Source organism: Oryx dammah, unplaced genomic scaffold (assembly GCF_014754425.2).
Source record: "Oryx dammah isolate SB20612 unplaced genomic scaffold, SCBI_Odam_1.1 HiC_scaffold_21, whole genome shotgun sequence".
In the NCBI taxonomy this organism is placed as follows: Eukaryota; Metazoa; Chordata; class Mammalia; order Artiodactyla; family Bovidae; genus Oryx; species Oryx dammah.
Genome location: NW_024070205.1, coordinates 42,417,240 through 42,445,012, shown reverse-complemented (window position 1 = coordinate 42,445,012; position 27,773 = coordinate 42,417,240). Strand labels below are relative to the sequence as shown.

The window sequence follows — 27,773 nt, the reverse complement described above, 5'->3', positions numbered from 1 at the left end:
AACCCACAAGTCCATGGCTGCAACTAGCAATAAGAAACAAACGAGGTTCACAGAAATTCATACTAGAAAGGAATCTCAGAATATATAAGATGTGAAAATGTTTCAACTCAATACTTAACTTTGAAAGGTCTACACTGACTGAGTAAATAAAAGATGAATCCCCTGAAATTGTGGAGATACTGTTGAGTAAAGCAAAATAGAAAATAAATGCAGATAATTTAGGAGTTATAACGGTGCTGTGAAAGTAATAAAGAACACAAAAAGGTAGGAAGAAATCTGGGGTGCTATTCATATAGGATAGGGTGATCACCTAAGCGGACATTCAGGACAAAACCTGAAGCAGAAAGAGCCAGTGAGACAAGGAAAAGATCGTTATAGCCAAATGGAACAGCATTTGGGAAAGCCTTGGGCAGTACAGGAATGGGAGGAGAGAATGGGATTTTCTAAAACTCCAAAAAGCCAATCTGGCTGGAGTGTAGGGAATGTGGAATAAAAGGAAAGGTATCTTAATGGTCAGGTAAGAGGTAAGCAGGGTTCAGATCCGTGTAGGCTCATGTAGAAACAGCGATTTTATTCAAAGTGCAACAGGAAGCTGTTTTATAGTTTTAACCAGAATACAGACATTAGATTTTTTTTTAGAAGATTATTCTAGTTGCTATGGCAGAGAATCAACTGAAGCCAATGTAACAGTCTAAGTTGTCACAGATGGTCTCCTTTAGCCATAAACACAAAAATGCTGTATATGATACATGTTTTTATTTAACACAGAACTTAAAGCAATGTAGAAAGCAAATCCAAAAGGCACTCTACCTGTATATGGGCTGGTGACTTGGATTTCTAAACACTTTTGAAGGCAAAATCAACGAAATAAAGTTCAGAGCGTGGAAAGGATGGTCCACATGGTAACAGAGGATGAAGGAAAAAACAAAACTCAGCCTACTGCTTTGTAAAAGCAGCAAGGAATGTGGCTGTATATTTTTTTAAGGGCACCTAAAGATATCTGGAGCCCCTGTTGGCTCAGACAGTATAGAGTCTGCCTGCAATGTGGGAGACCTGGGTTTGATTCCTGTGTCAGGAAGATCCCCTGGAGAAGTAAATGGCAACCCACTCCAGTATTCTTGCCTGGAGAATCCCATGAACGGAGGAGCCTAGGCTACAGTCCAAGAGGTCGCAAAAAGCTGGACACGACTGAGCAACTTCACTTTCAAAGATATCTGAGGCCTGTATCATACCTGGGGTAAAAGCCTAATTTATGTTATAAGCTGAAAAAATTACTTCAAATCTGGTTTTAAAATTATCTTAAAATCTGGTATAAAATGAAACTTCTAGGAACCAGTAAAACCAATTTGTAGTCTCTCAATCCAAGATATAAAGGGCTCTCAACAGAAAGAACTTTGAAGATAAATTCCCAGGAAAATATTCATTAGTTTACATTATATGAAGAAACGAGGCACCAAGAAAAGTGAAAGTCGCTCAGTTGTGTCTGGCTCTTTGTGACCCCAAGGACTGTAGCCCACCTCTGTCCATGGAATTCTCCAGGCAAGAAAACCAGAGTGGGTAGCCATTCCCTTCTCTAGGGGATCTTCCCCTCCCAGGGATCGAACCTAAGTCTCTTGCATGGCAGGCAGATTCTTTACCGTTTGAGCCACCAGGGAAGTAACCATGAGGGAGAGCCAAAAGAAACAACAAACAGCACATTTTGAAGTTTGCAAATTGGAAATTATAACTTTATACAGATGTCTTTTATCATAATCTCAGTCAAGCTTTGGTTCTCATTCAGGGTTAATGCAAAACTTTCTAAATACCTTACTTTCCATCTCTATTAAGATTACTGATAATTCTCGAAATCATCATACAAGGTGGTTCATTTTTATTAGATGGCACTAGATAGCTGATGCTGTAAACAGCAAACTGAACTATCAGAATGTACTGATCCCCAACTACTATTTTGGAGCTACATAATCTTTAACTGCATTTTAACATTTAGTCTCTCTTCAAAAACTGTATGAATCTGACTCCTCCAATCCTTTTGGATGGCCTTTTAATTTCTAAATGTCAGAAAATCTGTCCATATTTTAAAAGAAGCGTTTGTACACACCTAAATTTAAGAAATCGTTTTTAAAGTTTAAAAGCTTAGAGGTTACAAGAATTCCAAACACCCTTTACCTTCTAATCACCTACTTAAGCTTGAAATACTCATTCCAACTCTTTTCCTGGGGGAGTATTTTTAGTCTACTCGTTAATTTCAATTTGTTTAAAAATAGTGACACATTAAATCCAAAAGCCATACATGTAATTCTTAAATGTAAGCTAAAATAACTGGTTTTAAAAAGGCAAAACAATGAAAAGAGAAATAGGAAAAATTAAATGTGATATCATTTAAATCATTCTGATCTACATGTACTTAGACAACGTTTGCATCTTTTAATCTCTGAAATTTTGCTTAAAACGAGAAACGGTAGCCCAGAGTGGTTACCTGTTTAAGGTAATACTAGGACATTGAGATCGGGACTCCAGGCAGGCGACGCCTAGGAAACATTTTCCCATCCCCCCCTAGTCCACGTTTTACACTGCCTTCACTGAACATAAACAGAGAGGAAAGATCGTTTTTGAGGAGGGACTTAGACATCCCTTAGGAGAAAGTTGACAGATTAGCGAGAATCATCCACACATCAAAAAACCGAGCCGCAATCAACAGAAATCTGGGAGTCGCAACGGCCTCTGGGAGACCTAACCATGCTGTTACACGTGTCCGTTCCTTTCCCACTATTATACCCCAGTCTTCTGAAAGGATTCTTTATAATTAAAAGCTTAAACCTGGACATTCTTGAGTCAACCTGCAGGATAAGTCAGTGCAGTTTTAAAGGAACCCTCTACAAATCACGCAGTGAAACCTCGCATGACCGCCACGCAGAGGGCTCCGCTCCAGTAAATTTACAAAGAGCCCCTAGAAGCAGGGTCTGTCCTCCCTTCTCCGCCACCGACTCGTAGCCACTTTCTTACTGCCTGTTTATCTCCAGCCTACTCGCATCGGTATTTCCTCTTTTTCCTCTTGAAGCGATAATCCAACAAGCACAGGAGACAGGGAGAAAGAGAAAAGCCAGGTCAAACGGAACGAAGAAGCCAAGATTTCCTTATGCACTTTATCAGGCACTGCCGGAGACAGCCTGAAAGAGATCCGGGTCCTGCTGCAAGGGAGAAGGGGGCCTTGCGTCCAGAGTTCGATGCGCTGATTGGTTGGTCCGCCGCGGCAGGAGGAGAACCCGGATGTGCCTGGGTAGTCGTGTTGGCAGTCGGGGCTCAGAGGTTTGGGGTACTAAGCGTGCTGGCAAGCCAAGGCGGATGGCGCAGGGTTGGGCTGGCTTCTCTGAGGAGGAGCTGAGGCGACTAAAACAGACTAAAGGTAAAGGGACGGGTCTGCAGAGCTTTAATTTTTCGATCCGTTAAGGGAAGGGGCGGGGCTGCAGTTTTTGAGCGAAAGGGGGCGGGGAAAAGGGTTACCGGTTTTAGGGACAGGGAGCTGTAAGTCGGAGGACAGGATTGAGGGGGCTCGGGAGCTGGATGCACTTGGAGCCACTGCTGAGGTGGTGGTGAGGGTGTGTGGCAGACCCACGAGACTGAGATCTACTTTTTAAAAAGAGAGTTAAGGCACCTATTTCAGGGATTTGACTTTTTCCTGGGAAAGAAATGGGACTTGGGAAAGGAAGTGACCTGTAGGAGGCTTGCTGCACAGATCACTGGTTGGAGGGTTGGGGTCAGAGTAAAGGAAGGAGGGGCACACATCGTATTAGAGTTAAATTGTGGTGTATTTATAGAAGCAGACTGTGATTGGGAAAAGGAAGCACAAGGATCTGAATAGAATAAATGCAGAAAGTTGCAGTTTGTCATGATACATCTGGAGTCTTGCATTCACTTCTGGTTGCCAGATGATTTTTGCAGTTCGTTCCAACTCTTGAGAGTCAGCAAACCAAAAGGGTCTTTGAGAGATTAGGTGTGAAATGTACAGCTATTTATCTATCAATCTATAGACATGCATATCTACTGACTTAAGTGTAAGCTAAAAGTTTGTGCTTGCTTCTCCATCTTTATAGTGTAATCACTAAATGGACTTTCACTGTTTTGTTATTTTTTAATGAGGAAATTAAATTTGCTGATATTTGATGAGAAACTCATAAACTGTGCTTTACGATTGAAATTTCATAAAGTCGTGTATAGTGATCTTGCTAGTACGCACTACTACTGTGAGTTTATACCACTCTTGGTACCATAACTTACACATTCTGGGGGAAAATTAATAATCCTTTCTATTCCTTTTATTTGAGTGTGAGAAAAAGTTGGATGTTGCTCAGATCAGCTTGTTTTTTTTTTTTGTTTGTTTTTTTAGCATGGCGGTGAAGATAACCTAGGCCTGAGGAGTGGAAAAGGAAGTAAATTTGTAATGTGATAGCAGTGTAGATTATATGGATCAGGAAAATTTTGACTGACCCAGAGACCTTTAAAAGCTGAATCATAGAAGTTACACTAAAGTTTGTAATTAACTGACATTCCTGGTACTAGTATCCTGATTCTGATCTGACCCAAAGTTAAGGGGGGCGGCTTCTGCATTAGGGATGCTGATACAATCAGAATTTCAACCCTGCCTTCAAAGAGCTTATAGTCTGCTGAGGAGACAAACTATAATATAATATGATAGTAGATGTTGTACCAGAGCTTGCTACAGAGTTAACAGAAATGTTACTCTGCTGGTGGTTGGATGGAGCTTGGCAGTATTTCACGGAGATTGTGTGTTTGTAGAGGTGAGTTTGCCCAGGGAAGGAACACTTAATGCTAAATTGAACACTGCTGCTACTGCTGTTGCAAAGTCACTTCAGTTGTGTCCAACTCTGTGCTACCCCATAGATGGCAGCCCACCAGGCTTCCCCATCCCTGGGATTCTCCAGGCAGGAGTACTCGAGTGGGTTGCCATTTCCTTCTCCAATGCATGAAAGTGAAAAGTGAAAGTGAAGTTGCTTAGTTGTCTCCAACTCTTAGCGACCCCATGGACTGCAGCCTTCCAGGCTCCTCTGTCCATGGGATTTTCCAGGCAAGAGTACTGGAGTGGGGTGCCATTGCCTTCTCTGAATTGAACATTGGATTCATTATTTGAAAGTACATTTCTAAATATCTCCATAATTTGGTATAGAGAGGGAATGAAGGACCTTAACTTTAAGACCTATCATTTCACTGAGATGTTAGAACATAGACAACAACTAGTCTTTGACTATCTTAAGAAAACATCTCAGCATTTTGTGTACTCAACCAACCACAGTGATTGAAAATAGTGGATCTTGCAGCTCTGACTCTAAATCTTTTTGTCTTGGATTTCTCATTTGTAAAACTAAAAGAGCTGAATCTTTTATTTTAATGCTCTTTCCAGCTGTTCTCCGGCCTTAAAAATATATGTAAATTATCTATGAAGATGGAGTTGGTTGCCAGCAAAAATAAAGACAGCAATAGTCTAGAGAAGCTCATACGGGCATCTGGGAAAGTCAAAAATGTTCCTAATACTCTTGTTTATATTGTTTATAATATTAAAAAGCTGGAAGCAACCTAGTGTTCATTAACAAGGGAACGGATAAATAAATTGTGGTATAATCATCCACTGGGCTACTATACAGCTAGTGGGAATTGAACTACAAGCTGTGTGTATTAGCATGTATAAATTTCATAGACTTAATATGTGAAAAGAGCAAATTGCAGAAGAATATATACAGTCTGCTACCAAAATCATACAAAGCAGGTATATTCATTTAGGAATATAGGGAATATATAAAAAAAATTAAAGGAATAAAACACAAAATTTAGGATAGTGGGAAGGCAAGGGAATATGATCAAGAAGGGGGAAAGGCAGTTTCAAAAGTATTGATAATAGTGAAATCAGATTAAGCCAAGTTAAGCTGCAGTAACATATAGCCCTCAAATATCAGTTGTTTGAAATTGTAAAGGTTATTTTTCACTCTAGTTTCGTGTCTAATGTGGGCTGACAGGTGATTGTTCCATATAGCACTACACACCATGATTTGGTGCTGTCATAGTTCACTATAGTGGGAGAAGATTGTGAAGTGAGCATTGGCAATAAATGCTTCCCTCAGTAGAAGATCAGTAGACTCTTAGAGAATATTCTCAATGGAGTATTATACAGCGTTAAAATTAAATGGCTACAGCGACATGAACAACATGGATGAATAATGGAAATATCATATTAAGTTAAAGAAGATTATATCCTGCATGACACCCTTTATATAAAGTTAAAATAACTAAATAATATAACATTTAAAAGAAGTATTTGTAAACACAGTATGACATAAAAAGCAAAGGAAGGGAATGATTAACATATGATTCTAATGATTATTGTCTTGGGAGGGGAAAGCAGGGCTTAATTAAAGAATGTGGAACAAAGATCACAAACTCAGCCCACTGGCTTGATGTAAACCAAAAATGTTCATTTTTTCATCCCCTCCCCCCTTTTTGGATTATCTAATCTTAAAACTTCTTTTAAATTAATACTGAGGAAATTATTTCTGGTTCACTTCTCTTCCCAGTATATTCCTGTTGCCCTTGTTTTTGTGTCAGACCTAATGCTAGTTCAGCATTGAATTGTAAGCATAAGTGTTCTGTCACTCCTGGGTCAGAGCAGTTAATTGGTAAACCGAGTCCTTCCTAAGCTCTTTTCTTACCTGCCCCAGGGGCTAGCCAACACTGACTGGGTAGTCAGGCTGGAGCCCTGAGAGGCTGATCGGCAGGAAGCCCCTGCTGGCCTTTGGTTGGCACGTAGCTTTAAGAGGTAAACCTAAAAAAAAAAAAAAAAAAAAAAAAGAGGTAAACCTTTGTTGTTTAAAACCATAAAGTTTCCAGGGTTCTTTGCCCCTATAGCATAACCTAGATTTTCTTGATTGATACAGTACTCTATATTTTACATAAAAATATGAATTTTTCTAGTGAAAAATCAGAACGTTTGGTAACATGGACCTAAATTTTTTAGTGACAGCTGCCATCTTTAAGGGCTTCCCTGGTAGCTCAGCTAGTAAGTAATCTGCCTGCGATGCGGGAGACCTGGGTTTGATCCCTGGGTTGGGAAGAGCTGGAGAAGGGAAAGGCTCCCCACTCCAGTATTCTGGCTTGGAGAATTCCGTGGACTGTATAGTCCATGGGGTCGGTTAGAGGTGGCCAATGGATTGTCCCCTTTAAGCTATACTTGTGCTCCCGGTTGACCACAGCCTCCTTGATACTTGCAGCCCCCCAAAAAAGTATGCAAAAGAGCATGTCCCTTTTTTTTCCCCCTAATTATTCCTAAAGACTGAATTTTTTAAGAGCAGTTTTAGGTTGATGGCAAAACTGACAGGTAGATGCAGGGGTTCCCAGATAGTCCCTGCCCCAACAGGTACGTGGCCATCCCCAGTATCAACGTCTTCCGCCGGGAGTGACACGTTCCTTATAACTTTCATTGACCCGACATAGTCACCCGAGTCTGTAGTTTACATTAGGGTTCACTCTTGGTGTTATACATTCTACAAGTTTGGACAAATGCATGATGTCATGTATCTGTCATTATAGTATACAGTATATTTACACTGCCCTAAACATCCTCTTTTCTCTGCCTGTTCATTCTCTTCTCTCCTTAAACCTTAGCAATTACTGACCCTTTTACTGTCTGCATAGTTTTACCTTTTCCAAAATGTCATATAGTTGGAATCATACAGTATATAGCCTTTTCAGATTGTTTTCTCTCTCTTAGTAGTATGCAGTTAAGGTTCCCCCATGCTCTGTGTGACTTGATAGCTGATATCTTTTATTTTTAGCTTTGAATAATATTCCGTTGGTCTGTATGTACCACAGTTTATCCATTCACCTACTGAAAGACATCTTAGTTGATTCCAGGTTTTGGCAGTTATGAATTAAGCTTGTATAAACGTCCATGTTCAGGTTTTTGTGTGGATATCAGTTTTTATCTCATTAAAAATACTAAAGAGCACAATTGCTAAATCATATGTTAAGAAATGTTTAGTTGTGAGAAACCACCAAACTGTCTTCCAAAATGACTACCATTTTGCATTCTCACCAACAGTGAAAGACTTCAGGTTGCTGCACATCCTCACCCACATTTGATGTTCTCTGTGTTACAGATTTTGGGCCATTCTAATGGTTGTGTAGTGGATCAGTTCAGTTCAGTTAAGTCTCTCAGTCGTGTCCGATTCTTTGTGACCCCATGGACTGCAGCATGCCAGGCTTCCCTGTCCATCACCAACTCCCAGAGTTTACTCAAATGCATGTCCATTGATTCGGTGGTACCATCCAACCATCTCACCCTCTGTCATCCCCATCTCCTCCCACCTTCAATCTTTCCCAGCATCAGGGTCTTTTCCAGTGAGTCAGTTCTTCACATCAGGTGGCCAAAATATTGGAGTATCAGCTTCAGCATCAGTCCTTCCAGTGAATATTCAGGGCTGATTTCCTTTAGGATGGACTGGTTGGATCTCCTCACAGTCCAAGGGACTCTCAAGAGTCTTCTCCAACACCACAGTTCAAAAGCATCAATTCTTCAGCGCCCAGCTTTCTTTATAGTCCAACTCTCACATCCATACATGACTACTGGAAAAACCATAGCTTTGACTAGGTGGACCTTTGTTGGCAAAGTAATGTCTCTGCTTTTTTAATACGCTGTCTAGGTTGGTCATAACTTTTCTTCCAAGGAGCAAGCATCTTTTAATTTCATGGCTGCAGTCACCACCTGCAGTGATTTTGGAGCCCAAGAAAATAGTCTCTCATTCTTTCCATTGGATCCCCATCTATTTGCCATTTGCTATTTGTGTAGTGGTATTTCATTTTAATTTGCATTTCCCTGTGGTATATGGTTTAGATTTTTTTCATATGCATAGTTGTTATGTGTATATCTTCTTTGGTGACAAGATATCTGTGAAGGTTCCTGACCCATTTTTTAATGAGGTTGTTTTCTTATTGTTGAGCTTTAAGAATTCTGTGTGTATTTTCGATAGCAGTCTTTTGTTAGATGTGTCAGTTGCAAATGTTTTCTTCCAGTTTGTGACTTGTCTTCTCTTCCTTTGACATTGTCTTCCACAGAGCAGAAGTTTTAACCTTTCATCAAGTATATCAGTTATCTCTTTTGGTATTATATCTGAAATTCACTGCTATACTTGACATCTTCTAGGTGTTCTCCTGTGTTGTCTTTTAGGAGTTTTATAGTTGAGTTTTGCATTAGATCTATGATTCATTTTGAGTGAAAGGTATAAGGTCTGTGTCTAGATTTATTTTTGTGCCATATTTTTGTTCTATTGTATTGCCTTTGCACCCTTGTCAAAGATCAGCTGACTGTATTAAAGTGGGCCCATTGCTGTGCTCTCCATTCTATTCCACTGATCTTTATTCTATTCTTCTGCTAATTCCCACTCTCATTACTGTAGTTTTATAGTAAGTGTTAAAGTCAAGTAGTGCCAGTCCAACTTTGTTCTTAGATGTTTTACTGATTATTCTGGATCTTTTGCCTCTCTATATAAACTTGAGAATCAGTTTGTTAGTATCCACAAAATAACTTGCTGGGATTTTAATTGGTATTGCTCTGAGTCTATAGATGAGTTTAGGATGAACTGACATTGACATCTTGACAATGTTGAGTCTACTTATGCATCAATGTGGAATATCTCTCCATTTGTTTAGTTCCCTGATTTCATTTGGGTTTTGTACTTTTCCTTTTAGATCTTGTACATATTTTGCTAGATTTATATCTAAGTAATTCTTTTTTTGAATGCTAACATAAATGTAACTGTGGTTTTTTTATATCAAATTCTACTTGTTCATTGCTGCTAGGAAAGTGATTGGTTTTTGTATATTAATCTTATATTCTGCAACCTTGCTATAATGACTTACTAGTTCCAAAAGGTTTTTTTTTGTCATTTGTTTAATTCTTAAGTGACCTGATTTGTTGTTTGGGAGTTTAAAAATTAGCATTTTTAATCTCATAGGTAGGTTCTGTGAAAATGCAAAATAAAATGGAAGCTGCATTACTGACTTTCAGAGAGATATTAATAATTCAACTAACAAGTATAACTGAAAGGTAAGCAGGCTCAATGACATTTTCTGATGGTGTGAATAAAGATCAATAGTCTAGAATAGGTTTCTGTTGCAAGATATAGTACACTACTTTGTGTTTCTGGCTAAAGTCAATAGTAATAACATTTTACTTTTGATTATATGTCTTTTGAAAATACTTTCTTTCCATATTTCATTTAATTCTTATACCAACCCCTTGAGTTAAGTAAAGCAAGTAAATTTTCAGCCAGTTTGACAGATGAAGAAACTGAGGTGTAGAATATTAATAATCAGTTGACTTGCCTAAGGTTACTGAGGTGGAGAAAAGCAACAATGGAAATTTGACTCTCAAGCTTTAACTCTCCTTTGGGAAATTTAAATAATAAGCTTATGTCGTTTCAGAGGTCATTATTAGGTTTTACAAACCCCATTTAGTTCATTACAAAAACTTACCAGTTTCATTTCTTGAGCACTTATTGGAATATATCACTTATTGATCTTAAGCATAAGAATGTGAGTCAGAGTCTCCAGTTGTCTGACCTACAAGGTTAATACTGGTATGGACAGTCCGAAAAGTACATTTAATTACTTTCTTATCATTTAATTCATAATACTTTTTTAAAAAGACTTCTCCCGATTATTTTGTCTTCCTCTATTGCTTTGCTCAGGCTGCTATTAAAATTAGCTTGCATACATTGATTAAAGGCTAACTGAACTTTGGGGAACATAGGCCCAGGCTGTTTGGAAGATGAAAGGAAGCTATTTAGGGTTAACTAGCATCCCTAAAATTAAAAGACTTCGTTCGGTAATACTTTGTGTATTGTGTCTACCTATGTATCAAATTACCCTAAGATCTGTTAAAATTTAAGAAAGGTGAAGCCCATTTGAAAAAAGCCACCATTTTATTTCAGAAGAACAGACAGAATCATCAATCAAACTTAAGACATATCAGTGAATTCATTTGTCTGCCAGCTTTGGTCATACTAGATTCTTCTCACAGCAAATCAGGATGAATCCTTGCTTTGTATTCTAAGGCCTAACTCACAAAGAAATGGACTTCCTTAAAGATAAATTGAGAAGTAGGATAGTTTTTGTTAAATGTTAGCAGTATGATCAGAGAACTGTCAGATTCTGCAGGAAGATGGCAGATTTTCCCCTGGGATTTTAAGGAAGACAAGGGAAGAAAAACCCTGCAGAATTACTAGAGTTGAATGTTAATGCTTTATTTTCTTAGAGAAGTTATAATTATTTGCTGCTCACACAAAGGACTTTTTCTCCATTCTTTTTTTTATATATAGATCCGTTTGAACCACAGCGGCGTCTCCCTGGGAAGAAAAGTCGACAACAACTTCAGCGAGAAAGAGCCCTTCAAGAGCAGAGTCAAAAATTTGGACTTCAAGATGGGTCAACCTCATTACCTCCAGAGCAGCTGCTTTCTGCACCAAAACAAAGATTTAATACTCAGAAACCAAGTTCTTCTCTTCCTACTCCCCTTATACTCACCTCTCCTGTTGGTGATGGAAAACCACAGGGTACTGAAAGTCAACGAAAGGAACTGGGACTTAAGAATTCCCATGAAGTTCACAAAAATGTTGAGGTTCTGCCTCCAAAACCAGATTGCCAATTGGAAAAAAAGAAAATGGAATTGTTAGTAAGTCTATATATCCATGAGACTTTCTTTCCATTTTACCTTTTTTTTCCCCATTGAACTTTGAAGAAATACAGTTTTAATATTTTGTTTGTTTGATAGTCTAACCTAGAAATGTGATGAATAAACTGTTGAAAAATAGTTATGACCTAAATATAAGTAGCAGTGTTAAGCATTTTATATATTTTACGTTATTTAGTCTTCACAACAGTCTTAGGATGCATGTTCGTTGTTTTCACTTTACGGATTCGATATCTTAGAAAAGATACTGTGTTCCCAAAGTGAATACCCTGCTAATAAGTAATAGAGTTGGGGTTCACATGCAAGTCTCTGGATCCAAAGTCTGTGCCCTTTACACTCACCAGAACCAGTTCTTATATGTATGATACTCCTCCCCAGATTGAACCCATTCTTTCAACTTTCAGATAGCATCTTCAATGACCCAGAAAAGGGTGCTTGTGAAGAGACATGAAGATCCAAGGAAAGAGTATAGGGAATTGAGAGGACAAATTAAATAATTAGTCATTAGATTTCTTTATTTGTTGTATTGGTATTAGAAACCACCTCCTGAATTTAGCCACATTCTTGTGGCAGTTGTCATTCTGTGACTTGTGAATTCTTATAATCAGTTTTTTTCTATTATATAACTTATGTATGAATAACCCTTCTTTGTTTCTCCTGATTTATCACTCGCAGGGAAGAAAGAATAGTCTCTTTCTGTTTTCCATTTTATGAGTCACTCTTTTTCAAAGTGTCGTATGTTTTATCTAATCTCAGCTCTTTTTCCAATCTCTGCTGATCCAGATTCTCTACTAAGTTTAAAGTGTTTCCTGCCCACCAGGGTTTACAGCCAAGAAATCATTTTGACAAGAGATATAAAGCCATTTGAATTATGGAACCAAAATTAAATGTGCCTACATTTAATATTTTAAATGTAATCTACTCTCATAGTCCTGAAACAAGTTGGGGGGGGTTAAATTGGAAAATTGAGATTGAATGTCATTAGGAAAATTATTATTATCATTTTAGGTACTTGAGAAAATTTTCATAGAAGAAGTGTCATCTCGGGAATGGTTGTTGAAAAGGAGAAATTCTGAGGCTATAAGAGAGGAAAAGGAAAGCTATATATTAGAGAATGTTCAGAGATGACATCTCACTTTTCTGAAAGAGGCACACGATAGCCCAGAAAATTGTAGAGAATTAAAGAAGTATGAAGAAGGGCTTGGAAGCTGAAGATGCCTATCTAGTGAGTTCCTTGACCCCACAGGGGAAATGACGCTCTGATAAAACTAACCAAGAACATCCACGTATCAGTGCTGAGGATCGTTTGACAGAGGGTACTGGTTTGAGCTGCAACTAAAGTATCTGGGGAGGAGAAGCCTGCAAACAGTAAAAATGAGCAAGGACCAATGGCAGCACTAAGGTGGAGATTGTAGGAATAAAGAGAAAAGGATAATTTTGCAAGCAGTTACTAGGTCTCAGAAGGGAGATTTTTGATACAATGGCTGTGAGAAATGACAGTAATACGGACAAACGGCTTTGTCATTACCTTGTTTAATTTGCATTGACATTAAGTTTGTGAATTTATAGAAAATTTTAATGTATTTTAGAATTGGATAGATTGGAAGACAATTCATGTTTGTAGATCTTTGGAGGTTTTTTTGAGCTCAGCATTTAGTTCGTAGTGTCTCACTCTTTAAAAACGAGAGCTAGAAAGAAGTGAACAAATTGCAAGAAAAATGTATGAAATAAACATTGGTTATTCTTTGTTACAGAAAACTCTTAAAAGATTTGACATTAGCTATAGAACAATTTATTTTGCTGTCTATTTTGCATATAATACATGATTAACTTAAACAAGTTTCTTTGTACTCCTAAAAAATGCCATAGTACTCTGGCTTCAAGTTTGTGGATTTCTAGCTTATATATGTATAATAGATTTCAAAGGGCCAATTTATCTAAGCCTTTACATCAAATTATAGTCTTTGTTCCTATTAGAACAAAATAATGAACTGCAGATGGGTTCCTTTTAAGAGAACTTTTTTGGGGGGAAAAAAAAATATATATATATATATAATCTGGTTGATTGAATTTTATACTTAGGAACTGAGACTGGCAAGGTGTGGAAAAGTACCAAAAGCTCATTATTATACATTTGCTCCCAAGGCAAGAAAAATCTCGTTGGGAAGTCCTCCAGCAAGAACAGCGGCTAATGGAAGAGAAAAATAAACGTAAGAAAGCTCTTTTGGCTAAAGCTATTGCAGAAAGGTGAGGCACCTGAACCAGGAGAGGTTGTTTGTAACCTGTAATCAGTTTTGTCATGTTCTGTATTTATTTTCCTATGTCTCTTCTAATAAATGACATTTTCTCTACAGTCATTACTTTTAAGACCTATTTAGCAAATTATGCTTTACAAGTGATAGAGAGATTCCAGTCTTCATTTATTAAGGAAGGCTTTTAAAGCATAGATTATAATGTATTTATGAATATAGATGCAGTTAAAACTTAAGATCATCATCAGTGTTTTTTAGTTTTAACCAACTACATACTCATAAGGGAGCAGTAAATAGCTGTCAGTATAAGTAAATTGGGCTTCCCTTCAGATGGTGAAGAAGCTGCTTTCAGTGTAGGAGACCCACGTTTGATTCCTGGGTTGGGAAGATCCCCTGGAGAAGGGAATGACAACCCACTCCAGTATTCTTGTCTGGAGAATTCCCATGGACAGAGGAGTCTGGTGGGCTACAGTCAATTGGGTCGCAAAGAGTCAGACATGACTGAGCAACTAACCCTTTCACTTTCTTTCTTCATAAGTAAGTTAGCAACAAATGTAGGTTTTAATTTTGACCTCAGCTTAATCATCTGACATGTAGAGGAATAAGATTATTCCGAGTAAGTGACTTATACTCCCACAAATCTTAATTGTATTTTTTATGGCCATTTAAAAATTTTATCCTGCCCCCACTGATAAAAGATACATGATATAACTTTATCCATGACTCTAAGTTGCCCTTAAGAGCACTGTTTTATATTGCCTGTGATCCTGCTTTTCTCTCACCTTCAGAACCAGTTTGTCAGCAGTCCCTTTTCCCTTGCTGCATTGCACGGGCCTGGAACAGCAACAGTCCTATTTGAGCCTCTTTCCCGTCCCTTACCCACTCTTCCCTTTTAGTTTATAGTTTCTGGTATGCTGTGGCCTTAGGAAACCAAGCTGGGTCAATGAAGTAGTGTTTAAGAATAGTGAGAACTAAATGCCAACAACTATTCAGTGGCATTGTTTTTTTTTAGATCTCCAGAAAAGTCTAGCAGAACTATTTCTCATTAAAGCTAAGGCATGTGTCAGGGGGAAAGGAAGGCATAGGGCTGGAGAGAAAGGTAAGTAGGTGTCAGAATAATTCAGGATTTTATCTGCCAAAGGGATATATGTATTTAAAACTAATGATTTTTTTTCTCTTACTGTACATCTTGATCTTTCATGAAGCATAGAAAATTTCAACTTGACTTACATTTCAAGAAGGAAAACAGTGTGATTATTGAAAAGCATTTTAGTAGTCTTCAATTTGTAAGAGGTTAGGGAGGCTGTTGACTGGAGATTTTACAAAAAGATTTACAGGCTCAGTACTTGTTTTTCTTTATATGATTTTGATTTAAGACAGCACTGCTGTAGACAGAAATGTAAGGAAATGTAACCTAATTAGATTATTAATAAATGGACAGTGGATTATTAAAGCATGTTTGCTCAGTTGTGTCCCATTCTGTGACCCCATGGACTGTAGCCCACCAGGCTCCTATGTCCCTGAGATTTCCCAGGCATGAATGCTGGAGTGGATTGCCATTTCCTTCTCCAGGGGATCTTCCCAACCCAGGGATCAAACCTGTGTCTGTTGCCTCTCCTGTTTGGCAGATAGGTTCTTTACCACTGAGCCACCTGGGAAGCCTGAATCATTAATATTTGAAATAAAAAAAAAAAATCACTTGGTTAACTTTTGTAGACAGTAAACAAGAGTAAATGCATAATGGAATAGAAATCAAGTTGCAGTATGGTGGTTTTGTTGAGAGTTTTATTTTCCTTTGAGAATGTGTATGACATTTTGAAACAAGAGAAATCGTGATTAAAGGTTGGCTTTGTATTTGTTTATTGTTTCTGAGGTAGATGATGTACTTGGGAGTGATGAGAGGGCTGAGGTTGCCCTTAAACAAGGGGGCAAATAGAGTGTTTGGTTTTGAGCCCTGGAAAAAATTTTGAGGACCTGTAGTTTTGCCTACAGAAGAAGAGTCAAAACAGTAGAAGTTTGAAGAAATGAGTCCTAAAAATTAAAACCACATAGACGTTCTCAGACATACAAAGAAATGATGTTTAACAGATGCTGGCATCTGTTCTTGGTGCCCATTGAATATCAGACAAATGAAAATGGTCTTTGCAAGAAGAGTTTAAGGAATTTGAAAAGCTGTGTTCAATACTCTAATCCCAGTTCTCTATACAGGTACTTCCTAGTGCTTAGGGAATGAATATATAAATCATATGAGTGAATGATTTATTGTTATTTTTTTAATATTACTTTTTCTCTTGTGTCTAAAAACAATATATACTAGTAATAAAATTTGGAATCATAAGAGGAAAAAATGCAAATGCTGTTTTGGAGATATACTAAAATATTACTAGCATTAGTTTTATTTCAGTTTTTCTGTTTTTTTTCTAGTTTTTAAAATTATATACTATAATCAAAAAAAAATTATATACTATAATCATATTGTATATACAGTAGATTGTTTTTTTCAGTTGTATGTGGACATGTGATTTTAAAATGTTTTTATTTTTCCACTCATGTTCCTCATCTCATAGATCTAAAAGAACTCAGGCAGAAACCATGAAACTGAAGAGGATCCAGAAGGAGTTACAGGCTTTAGATGACATGGTGTCAGCTGACATTGGAATCCTCAGGAACCGGATTGATCAGGCCAGCCTCGACTATTCGTATGCTCGGTGAGTTAGGAGTCTGATTTAGTTAATGTATATTGTTAGCTGGGCCAGAGGCATTTATGTATATCATTGTTAAGCCTCATAACAATAGTATTAGGTGCTGTACCTATTCCAGTTTTTAGCCAGTTCAGTCGCTCAGTTGTGTCCAACTCCTGAAGCTTGCTCAAACTCGTGTCCATCAAGTTGGTGATGCCATCCAACCATTTCATCCTCTGTCATCCTCTTCTCCTCCTGCTTTCAGTCTTTCCCAGCATCAGGGTCTTTTCCAGTGAGTCAACTTTTTGTATCAGGTGGCCAAAGTACTGGAGCATCAGCTTCAGCATCAGTCCTCCTAATGAATATTCAGGACTAACTTCCTTTACGACTGACTGGTTTTTTCTCCTTGCAGTCCAAGGGACTCGCAAGAGTCTTCTCCAACACCACAGTTCAAAAGCATCAATTCTTCAGTGCTGAGCTTTCTTTTTGGTCCAACTCTAACATCCATACATGACTACTGGAAAACCATAGCTTTGACTATATGGACCTTTGTTGGCAAAGTAATATCTCACTTTTTAATATGCTGTCTAATCAAATTATCTCCTTATTGAAGTCTTCATTAACTCTTGAATCTGCCCTACTCATTAACCTTGTTATATCCTTGTTAGAGGATTTCTTGCTTTATTTATTTACATTTTAGTCTTTCCTGCTAAGCCATCAGCTGTTTAATATTTGAGACTCTTTAAAAGTCTGAATGACTTCCTCCAGAACGCTATATTATTCTAACACCAAGTCTGTGCTCTTTCTTTAAGAAATTTTGATTATCTGAGATGGTCTAAGGATTAACCTAGTTCTCATTTCAGTTTTCATCAAAGAAAGATCTAGGTTATTTTTTAAAAGCCTTTGAGTATTTTAAGGAAAATACCACTCTGTATTGAAAGCTTGAAGTTTTTTTCTTTTTTCTTTTTCAATTATGCTCTGTGTAAAATGGTTTGCTATCACATGTTTCCTTGGTTTCAATGACTGGCATTTTTTTTTTAAGAGAAAAAACCATCATTGCATGTTCTCAAAACAAACACATGTAAAGAATTACATGAACTTTAAACAGATAAAAGAGCAAAAAAATTAAGTCCAATTTCAGGGTTTTCAGTCTTTTCAACATTGCTTTAATCATCCCGGTTTGTCTTTTTTCACAAGGGAATGCTGTGTTAACGACTCAGTTTTGCATCTTTCTCTGTAACAGTAGAAATCAATCAGAATGCCTCATTAGTCCAGAGTAAACCACAGCATCAGAATGTTTATATAACAATTTAATAAAGCGGAAATGCTTGATTGTGGTTTTTAATTCACTGTTTATTGTTTAAGAAAGAGGTTTGTGGTGTCCTTGTGATTTTTGTAATTGTTGTTTGACCATATGCTATTAGACCTAATGGGTTGCTTTTATTAATTAACTGCATAAATTAATGCCATCAGTAGCTGATAACTGGTGGTTCCATTTCTATTAATAAGGTCATTAAGGAGGTAACCAAGATTTTATTAAGATTAGACTAAGACTAGATTTTTAGCACATTTTTCCTCTGTAACAAGTTTGCCAGAGGAATGTTTTTATGCCTTTTTAGCTCTTTAAATGAATAATTCTGATTATTCTGGATGTCTTAACAGAAAAATCATTTGATCGTGTTTTAATTCTGTCCTAGGGAAGGGCTGGAGAAGGATGCCTTTGTACATTGGACATTATATAAGAAATGCCATTGTTTTAGCCTTCAGAGAACCACAAAGAAAGTGGGATTGCTGGTTAAAGGAAATAATATCCCACAGTATATGAGTATTTTTTCATGGCATTTTTGTACACTTTATATAGTAAAACGATTTTACATGATAAAATTGTTGCATCCCTTAACAAGCTAAAGATGACAGTTTATCATGGTACTAACACTGAAATAGATGTTTGTGAATACCCTTATTGTATGTGTAACATTATTTTTAAAAACATAAGCTCTTGAATTAAGTCAAAGAGAGCCATAGACAGTTTAGCCTAGAACCAGGGTTGTAGTTAGCCTAGAACTAGGGTCATGCAGAAGATTAAGACAACATTTTCTAAATTTACAGCTGTGGTTGTTAGGCAATTATCATACTGGAGTGGGTTGCCATTCCCTTCTCCAGGGGATCTTCCTGACCCAGGGATCAAACCCAGGTATCCCACAGTGCAGGTGAATTCTTTACCACTGATAGTAGTATTATGGTCTAGACTTATGCGGAAGGTAATCCCCAGGGTAGTCAGTTTCATTGGTTCTGAGGGAGATTTCCTTGACTTTGTTTAAATAAAGTTTAAACTTTGTTTAAAACCTTTGTTCTGCCCACAAAAGGTTCTTCTATACAAATAGGCCAGAATTCACCTTAAAACTGGTTTCTGTAGAGCAGTGGCGTGGTAGACACCTCTGAGAAGATGACACTTGGAATGAGCCAGCTGGAGAGAGTTGTCATGGCTGCTGCTGTTCACAGCTGTGATTACACTGCTGCCCTGTGCTGCGCAGACCAGCTTGTAAAACTCCCTGTAGAACTTTTCTTTAACCCTCAGTAGACTGGGAAAGATTGAAGGCAGGAGGAGAAGGTGACATCAGAAGATGAGATGGTTGGATGGCATTACCGACTCAATAGACTTGAATTTGAGCAAATTGCAGGAGATGGTGAAAGACAGGGAAACCTAGTGTGCTGCAGTCCATGGGATTGCAAAGAGTTGGACACGACTGAGCAACTGAGTAACAGAATACCAGGAAAAACAATATTCGCTATTTGCCTTGCTCAGTGGCAACCCCAGGGGCTGCAGCCCACCAGCCTCCTCTGTCCATGGAATTCTCCAGGCAAGAATACTGGAGTGGGTTGCCATTCCCTTCTCCAGGGGATCTTCCTGACCCAGGGATCAAACCCAGGTATCCCACACTGCAGGTGAATTCTTTACCTCTGAGCTACCAGGGAAGTCATGTTGATTTGGTAGGACTGCCATAACAAATTATGGAAAAGTCAGTGGCTTAAAACAATAGAAATGTATTCTCTTGTGCTTCTAGACACCAAAAGTCTGAAATCAGATGTTAGCAGGGTTGCCATTCCGTCAGAGACTCTGGGGAAGAATATATTCCTTGTCTCTTCTGGTGTCTGGTGGCTGAAGACATACCTTGGCTTGTGGCTGCACTGCTCAGTTCTGTGCCTCCAAGGTCACACTGCTTCCTCCTGTTTTCTCTCAAAACTTTCTCTGCCTCTTTCTCAAAAGGAAACATGCGGTTACATTTAGAACCCAGCTGGATAATCCAAAATAAATTCCTCTTAAAATCTTAAACTTTGTCACATCTTTTGCCATTTGAGGTAGTGTTCACAGATTCTTGGGAATAGGAAGCGAATATCTTTGGGGGGTCATTTTTTAGCCTGCCACAACATGCATCTTTTGATTTGTCTAATAACTACAAAATTGGCCTCCCTAGTGACTCAGATGGTAAAGAATCTGCCTGTAATCCAGGAGACCCGGGTTCAAACCCTGGATCAGGACGATCCCCTAGGGAAGGGAATGGCTACCCATTCCAGCATTCTTGCCTGGAGAAGTCCATGGACAGAGGAGGAGCCTGGAGGGTTACAGCCCATGGGGTTGCAAACTGGGATACAGCCAAGTGACTAACACTTTCACGTTCAATAACTGCAAGTGTCTTCCTCTGTAAATTTTCTTTGCTCTTCTGGGTAGAAAATGAAAAATAATCCTCACTTGTGTTTAGTGAAAGCTAAGAGCAGATTATAAGTATGATGTTTCCAGTCTATTTTATACTTTATTAAAAGGTGATGTAATACTTTGGCAAAACAGTAAGGAAACTAAGCAGTTCATTATTGTATCATCCTTTTAGGTCATTCCATCATTCTCTGTTTTCTTATTATTTTAATTTTTCAGCATACATGGGAATAATAGATGAGTAATGAGGAAGTAATTCCTAGGGTGAGGAAATGACAAATGTTTCAAAAAACAGGAAAAACTGTATTTCAACAATCCCATAATGTAGCTTAGATTTCTAAAAGGGCCCAGTGGACTGATAAAGTAACTGTAAAATATAATTAGTCTGTTTTTCAAAATATTATAAGTAAATTTTCTCTTTGTTCTCTGGAAAACTTCTAAGAGAATAAAAATTATGATATATTGATACTTACAAATAGTTAGAACTGTTGAGAAAAGAAACTAAAGAACTAAAAGTTCTAAGAAAACTTAGTTTCAGTGGGACCTAATGCATGCCAAGGGTTAATGGTGTTTTAAAAAATTTTCAGGGGTACTAAAACCAAGAGATAGTTTCTAGAATCCTTTAAATAACATTCATTAAATCCTTCAAGATTCCTTTAAAATAACAAAATGATTCTATAATTACATTTCCAGTTCAATTTGTCTTACTGTATTATGTATAATGCTCTTATTATTCTGTTCCAACGTATGTCTTCATAGTCTGATTTGGTATTATCCACCTGACCCCCAGACTTGTAGTGCAGTTTGTGAAACTAATCAATATTTTTTTAACATAAATCACTGTAATATATATATATATATATGCGTGTTTCTGGCCAGAGGACTTTAAATAAATAAACAAAATGAAGAATCTTCAATGATTTATTCAGAGTGAAAGATCAATGGAAACCTAGGGACCGATTTGCAAATTTTATTTCAATTCAGCATTCATGAGCCTAGTTGGTAAATCTTTACTAACTGACTTTGACTGACTGAGGCTGACCACAGACTTGCAGAGAAGTGGGGCTTGAGTCAAGGGGAGGGACAAGATACATATAGCTCTAGAGAACGTTGTCAGAGCTCTCAAGCTTGATGGAAGAACATTCATAGGAAGGATATTATAAAATATGGTAATAAGGGATCCATATACCCCACATACCCTCCTTTGTAACAATTCTTTTAACATAGGGGTAGTTGAAAAACAGCTTGTTCTTATTCTTATATTTACTAGATGACAGTAAAATAATTAGATATGAGAAGTGAACATTATGTAAAAGTTTTCAAATATAAACCCTAAGTTCTTAAATTGTACATAAGTTTAATAGTAAATATGTGTGTGCTTAGTTGCTCAGTCATGATCCCATGGACTGTAGCCTGCCCAGGCTCCTTTGTCCATGGGATTCTCCAAGCAAGAATACTGGAGTTGGTTGCCATGCCCTTCTCTAGGGAATCTTCCCCACCCATGGATCAAACCCAGGTTTCCTGCATTGTAGGCAAATTCTTTACCATCTGAGCCACCAGGAAAGCCCAGATACATGTTTAGTGATATACTAACAGTACTTTTCAGTTCTGGTGCTCTGAGGAGGAAGTTCTGTTTCTTGAATGCCTACCAGGCACTGGGCTAGACACTTGCCCTGTTTTTTCTATTTAATGCTTAGTTAACACTCCTATGAGGTATTATTATCATCACCATTTTATAGACAAACCAAGACTTAGTTCACGAAACTACCCCTGCTCACCATACTGGAATATTTAGTCACCGCCTGCCTTTTTTTCAGCCTCTTCCACCGGAACGTGGCTGTGTTTTGTTTTCATGGTGTCAACATGTGCCTGGGGCACACTTGATAACAAAAATGGGAACCCCAGAACATTTAATCCATAAACTGAACTGAGGGGCCTGGCATGACCTGGCACTAAGGGTTCTGTTTAAACTGATGTAAGTCAAGCCAAGCCAACCCAGCCAGAAGGAATTTTGGAACATGGAGGGTTTGATTGAAGAGAATTTGATATCACACAGCTGGTGGCCATATTGGGCTGTGAATATGATAGGAAAGCCTAAAAGAAAGAAACTCTGGTTTCTGACCATTGAAGAGAAGAGCCCTTTATTCTGATGACATGCCTGTGAGATTGCCTCTTATATCCTGCAATAAAACCCCCTCTATACTTGAGCTAGTATGACTCAATATCTGTTCATCACATCCAGAAAAGGCTTTTGCCAAAAGACGTACACACATTGTAAATGGCAAAGGTAGGTTTTGAACCCTGGGTTCTCTAAAGGCAAGGCCTTTTATTTATTTATTTTTCACTGTATTTCCTTCTGAGAGTCTTGCATAAGGAGATCATACCTATTTCTTTTTTGCCATAACTCTATTACTGGAAATTACTATTACATTGAGTAAGGTAAGGCAGGGCTTCCCTGGTGGCTCTGCAGTAAAGAATCCGCCTGTAATGCAGGGGACTCAGGTTCCATCCTTGAGTCAGAAAGATCCCCTGGAAGAGGGCATGGCAATCCACTTCAGTACTCTTGCCTGGAGAATCTCATGGACTGAGGAGCCTGGCAGGCTATGGTCCATAGGATCGCAAAGAGCTGGACACAACTGAAGCGACTGAGCATGCACGCACTCAAGGTAAGGCAATCATAATGGGTAAGACAGCATAGCCTTCACAACTGTTAGTAGTAACTAAATAGAATAATTAGTTGGTAGGTAGGAATCAACCTCTTCTAGACAAAAAGAAAAGCGACACATATGGAAAGGCAAATGAAAAAAACAAAAGGGAGATCATAAATTGACATCCTCAGTAGAATTACCCTGCATGAAATAAGACTGGCATTATCTACCTATGGAGTTTTTATATATGTAAAAATAATTGACTTTTCTTAGTAAAAGTCTCACAGTAGTCTGTTGCAGAGTGGACAGGGTGAAAACAACCTGGGGCTTCTCAACTGGGGGCAGTTTTGCCTCTTAGGAGACATTTGGTAATATCTGGAGACATTTTTGGTTCTCACAAGCAATAGGTGCTACTGTCCATGTCTTTCTCCACCAAAAGGTTTCTCCCTTTTCTAATCCATTTAGTCAAGAGATACAGATTTTTCTGCTTTCTCCATCCATTGTTATACCTCTCATAAATTTAACTGGCTGTATGCTAGAGCTGGAGAGGGCAATGGCACCCCACTCCAGTACTCTTGCCTGGGAAATCCCATGGACGGAGGGGCCTGTTGGGCTACAGTCCATGGGATCGCTAGGGGTCGGACACAACTGAGCGACTTCACTTTCATTTTTCACTTTCATACATTGGAGAAGGAAATGGCAGCCCTCTCCAGTGTTCTTGCCTGGAGAATCCCAGGGACAGAGGAGCCTGGTGGGCTTCCGTCTATGGGGTCGCACAGAGTCAGACACGACTGATGCGACTTAGCAGTAGCAGCAGCATGCTAGAGCTGGCTTGCCCTGGTTCATGAGAGAGTTTGTGTATCTCTTCCCAGTTCTGCATTCAGGGATATCACATCAGTAGCTTGAAATTGGCCATGGTAATCATAGTTTTACTACAGAAATTGACAAACACTGCATATTAGGGCTTTCCCCCACTGGAGCCAGCATGCCACTGAATTAACTTTTCAGCCTGGTTTCATTCACGCATAGCCTTGGAAAGAGAAAATGGGTACAGAAAAATGTGGTTAGGTTAGGAGAGTCCAGATGTGCATGTTGTGGAAGTTTCCGCAGCAGTACCCTACTTGGTCTAACATGTAGACAGGTGTTTGTAAAGTATTAATAGCCATATTTTCTGCATACATCATTTTTTCTGGTGTTGGAGTTACTGTGTCTAGCCCTCTGACTGTCTCCTTCAATAGCTAGCTAATAGACCAGTGTTTCTATCTGCTCCTGCAGGAAGCGGTTTGACAGGGCTGAAGCGGAGTATGTGACAGCAAAGCTAGAGCTGCAGCGCAAGACTGAGCTTAAAGAGCAGCTCACTGAGCACCTTTGTACGATCATCCAGCAGAACGAGCTCCGCAAGGCCAAGAAGTTGGAGGAGTTGATGCAACAGCTGGATGTGCACGCCGACGAAGAGACTTTGGAGCTCGAGGTGGAGGTGGAGAGACTGCTGTGTGAACAAGAAGCAGAAGCAAGGAAACAAGTGGTTCATTTAGAGAGGTCCTGTCAGCCTTCTGGGGAGAGCGTGACCTTAGAGTTGGCTAAAGAGAACAAACAGCCTCAAGACCAGGCTGCTTCCCCAAAGGAAGACAAACAGGGGGAAAACTCCAATAGCATTGCCCTGCTTGATCCAGAACGGCCAAACCAAGAGGTTGAAACTGCCGTAAAAGACATTTCAGCTTCTCTCATCACGTGAAGTGGCCGTGTTTGTTCTTTACAATTAAATGGGGTATTCAGTAGACTTTCTGTTGTAGATTCTGCCATGACCTCTGATAGATGCCCCTTCAAAACAATATTAATTTTTAAATCCATTAGTTTTAGTATAACATGTTTGGAGGTTCTAAAAAAATTTCAGATTATGATAGTTTTTTATATGTGGGCATAGTTTACCTTGATTTTAATCCAGGTCTTCCATTGTATCCTTATTACTGGGTGAAAACAAGTGATTTTAAAGGATAGAAGAAAAACTACATGGTTAATTGTTTTTTTCAGACCAGGTGAATATAGAAATATAAAGTAAAAAATGATAATCAGTACTTAATGGAACTTATTTAACTTCTCCTAGGGGAAATGTTGGAAATGAGAGTTCTATTTCATGTAATCAGTGCTGCTGCTAAGTCACTTCAGTCGTGTCCGACTCTGTGTGACCCCATAGCCGGCAGCCCACCGGGCTCCCCCATCCCTGGGATTCTCCAGGCCAGAACACTGGAGTGGGTTGCCATTTCTCTCTCCCGTGCATGAAAGTAAAAAGTAAAAGTGAAGTCGGTCAGTTGTCTCCGACTCTTCACAACCCCATGGATTGCAGCCCACCAGGCTCCTCTGTCCATGGGATTTTCCAGGCAAGAGTACTGGAGTGGGGTGCCATCGCCTTCTCCGCATGTAATCAATAAAGAGACACAAAAGCAAACATGTGGAAAAGAGAATGAGAGACAAAACTAACAAAAGTACGAGGTTGAATTATCTATTCAGATCTTACTCGTGTAAAATACAACTTGGAAGTTATAGTTTACAAAAAGAACCAGACACCTTAAGTTGGCTGTTGATATACATGCACCCACATACAAACATAGATATGTATAAATATACCACGGTATATATAATTGTACTATTAATATATTGTCTCTTTTCTAATCAGCACATTGCTTAAATTTAGGCAGTGAAAACCCTTCTACAGGCTGAAAATAATACAGAAAATCTGATTGCTACTTTTGATTATTTAAAAATGATATATTTTTTTCCTTAAAGTTACCTGTATGTGTTTTATATGTTAGATATAAATTATCCTGTCATGGAACATTAAAATTGTTAAAATGATGGGTTTTTATTACTTCAATAATTTGTTAATTACCATCACTAATACTTGACCACTACATTGTACTATATGTGAATGTGTAACTATCACATGAAATTATGATCTATTTATCAGAAATTCTGAAAGTACAAATGTTACATTTTAAGGCTTAAAGAACTATTATAATTATAAAAGAAGATAAGGACAAATGTAATATTGTATCCATTATAAGTTCTGAAAAAGTTGGGGACCTCCTATTTTAAAATGAGTTTGTTTAAAGATATTACCTTCTAGTAATGCAAGTGAGCTTTTTATATTATGTAATTTGAGTTGAATTTATAGCTTTCCATTACTGACCTCTCTGAACAGAAACACTTGGATAGTTGTTTTTTTATTTATGAATTACGTACATAAAAACTGAAAGCTTCATTGTCCAAAACACTTATTTTTCTAATGAATAAATGATTCTAATGCATTTATAATGTGACAAGTTTAAACAGTTGAGTGTGTATTCTTAAGCACTTTGTGGCAATAATGCATCCTGTTTGTTCATGTGGTAGGGACTTCGCAGGTGGCTCAGTGGTAAAGAATCCACCTGCCCATGCAGTAGACGCAAGAGATGTGGGTTCAGACCCTGGGTTGGGAAGATCCCCTGGAGGAGGAGATGACAACCCCACTCCAATATTCTTGCCTGGAGAATTCCTTGGACAGAGGAGCCTGGCGGGCTACAGTCCATGGGATTGCAAAGAGTTGGACACGACTGAGCAACTGAGCACACACAGTCTGGTTCTCAATTTATACTTTTACTTAAAAGTACAAGGAGGAAGGAGAACTGTGAAGTAAATGGATTGGATGGGACCTCAGAGGTGACTCAGTTTAATCGTCTTACTTTACAGTTGAGGAATTAGAGAGTCAGAGCTGTTGCTTACAGCATGCTGGCCAACTTGCTCATATTAAAGTGCTGGTAAAGTTGCAGTTTTAAACTCGTGATATATCTCTTAACGTATGTAAGGCCACGAAGCTCACTGCATTCTTCCACTTGAAAATTTTGCTCTCTAACATATTCAGGATTTGTGTTTGTACATGTGAAATGCTTTCAAATATGTCTATAAAAGTCCCTGAAACCATTATTTTACCCTGCTTGACTTTTCCAGGGTGGTATCCAAGTGCTCAGGTGATGATATAAGTGACAAAGTTATATTGCATCAGTTTTGTACAAGGCAGCTGTCTCCCATGTGTGAGAGGAACAGAGCAATTGAATGAGAATGGGGGCTTATTGGTATGAGGACCACATGCACTGGCTTTTCCAGGATAGCCCTGGTATCTTTTAAAATCATAAAATACATTTGAAAGGCTTTTGATATATGAATTCAGAAATCCACAATAATTGTTATTTTCTACGAATGAAACTCTTGGCTCAAAATTCCTGCCATGAGTTTACTGGGGTGCTTCATAGAACTGTTCCTCTGGTGGTGAACTCCTTTTCCTTCCACTGCTCCAGCTGTTATCAAAGCTCTTAATAATGTGATATGTAATTTTAGAGTTAACTGCTTTGTTATCTCGCTTGTTCTATTTAAAAGATAGTGTTTAGAAAATTGTAGTGATTTTCTCTCATTATCTTTAAAAAGCATACTTTGAAGAGTAGTAAACTTGAATTCCTGAATTAAAGGTTCTTGCAGCTTGAGGCCCTGCCTTCTTTATATATGAGCCATTTTTATAGGTTTCTGAGAATCCAACTTCCCTAAAGCATGGTTTTTAAAATTGCATTTAAAAATGAAGAGTTTTTTCAAGTGTTTCACATCTGCATAATTCTCCTGGATTATAGCAATTGCAGGTGGTAAATCTTCGTACTCACTGAGAACACAGCTGGTTTCCAAGTCAGATGTTAAAAATCTCTG

General features: G+C 38.3%; 1 protein-coding gene across 1 annotated transcript; it reads left to right on the top strand.

The window, feature by feature from the left end:
- The first annotated feature begins 1,987 nt into the window (after positions 1-1,987).
- Positions 1,988-27,002, top strand: GORAB (golgin, RAB6 interacting). Its single transcript, XM_040263536.1, has 5 exons — positions 1,988-3,403; positions 11,382-11,730; positions 13,898-13,999; positions 16,572-16,712; positions 24,321-27,002. The coding sequence occupies exons 1-5, from the start codon at positions 3,268-3,270 to the stop codon at positions 24,778-24,780; spliced, it is 1,188 nt and encodes a 395-aa protein (XP_040119470.1). The 5' UTR covers positions 1,988-3,267; the 3' UTR covers positions 24,781-27,002.
- The last annotated feature ends 771 nt before the right edge of the window (positions 27,003-27,773 follow it).

What these genes read in the sequence shown, in the direction of transcription:
- GORAB (XM_040263536.1), top strand. Translation starts at nt 3,268, where the DNA reads ATGTGCCTGGGTAGTCGTGTTGGCAGTCGGGGCTCAGAGGTTTGGGGT. An exon ending in GCTAAAGCTATTGCAGAAAG is followed by an intron (nt 14,000 to 16,571) that starts GTGAGGCACCTG and finishes CTCATCTCATAG; the next exon opens with ATCTAAAAGAACTCAGGCAG. An exon ending in CTCGACTATTCGTATGCTCG is followed by an intron (nt 16,713 to 24,320) that starts GTGAGTTAGGAG and finishes CTGCTCCTGCAG; the next exon opens with GAAGCGGTTTGACAGGGCTG.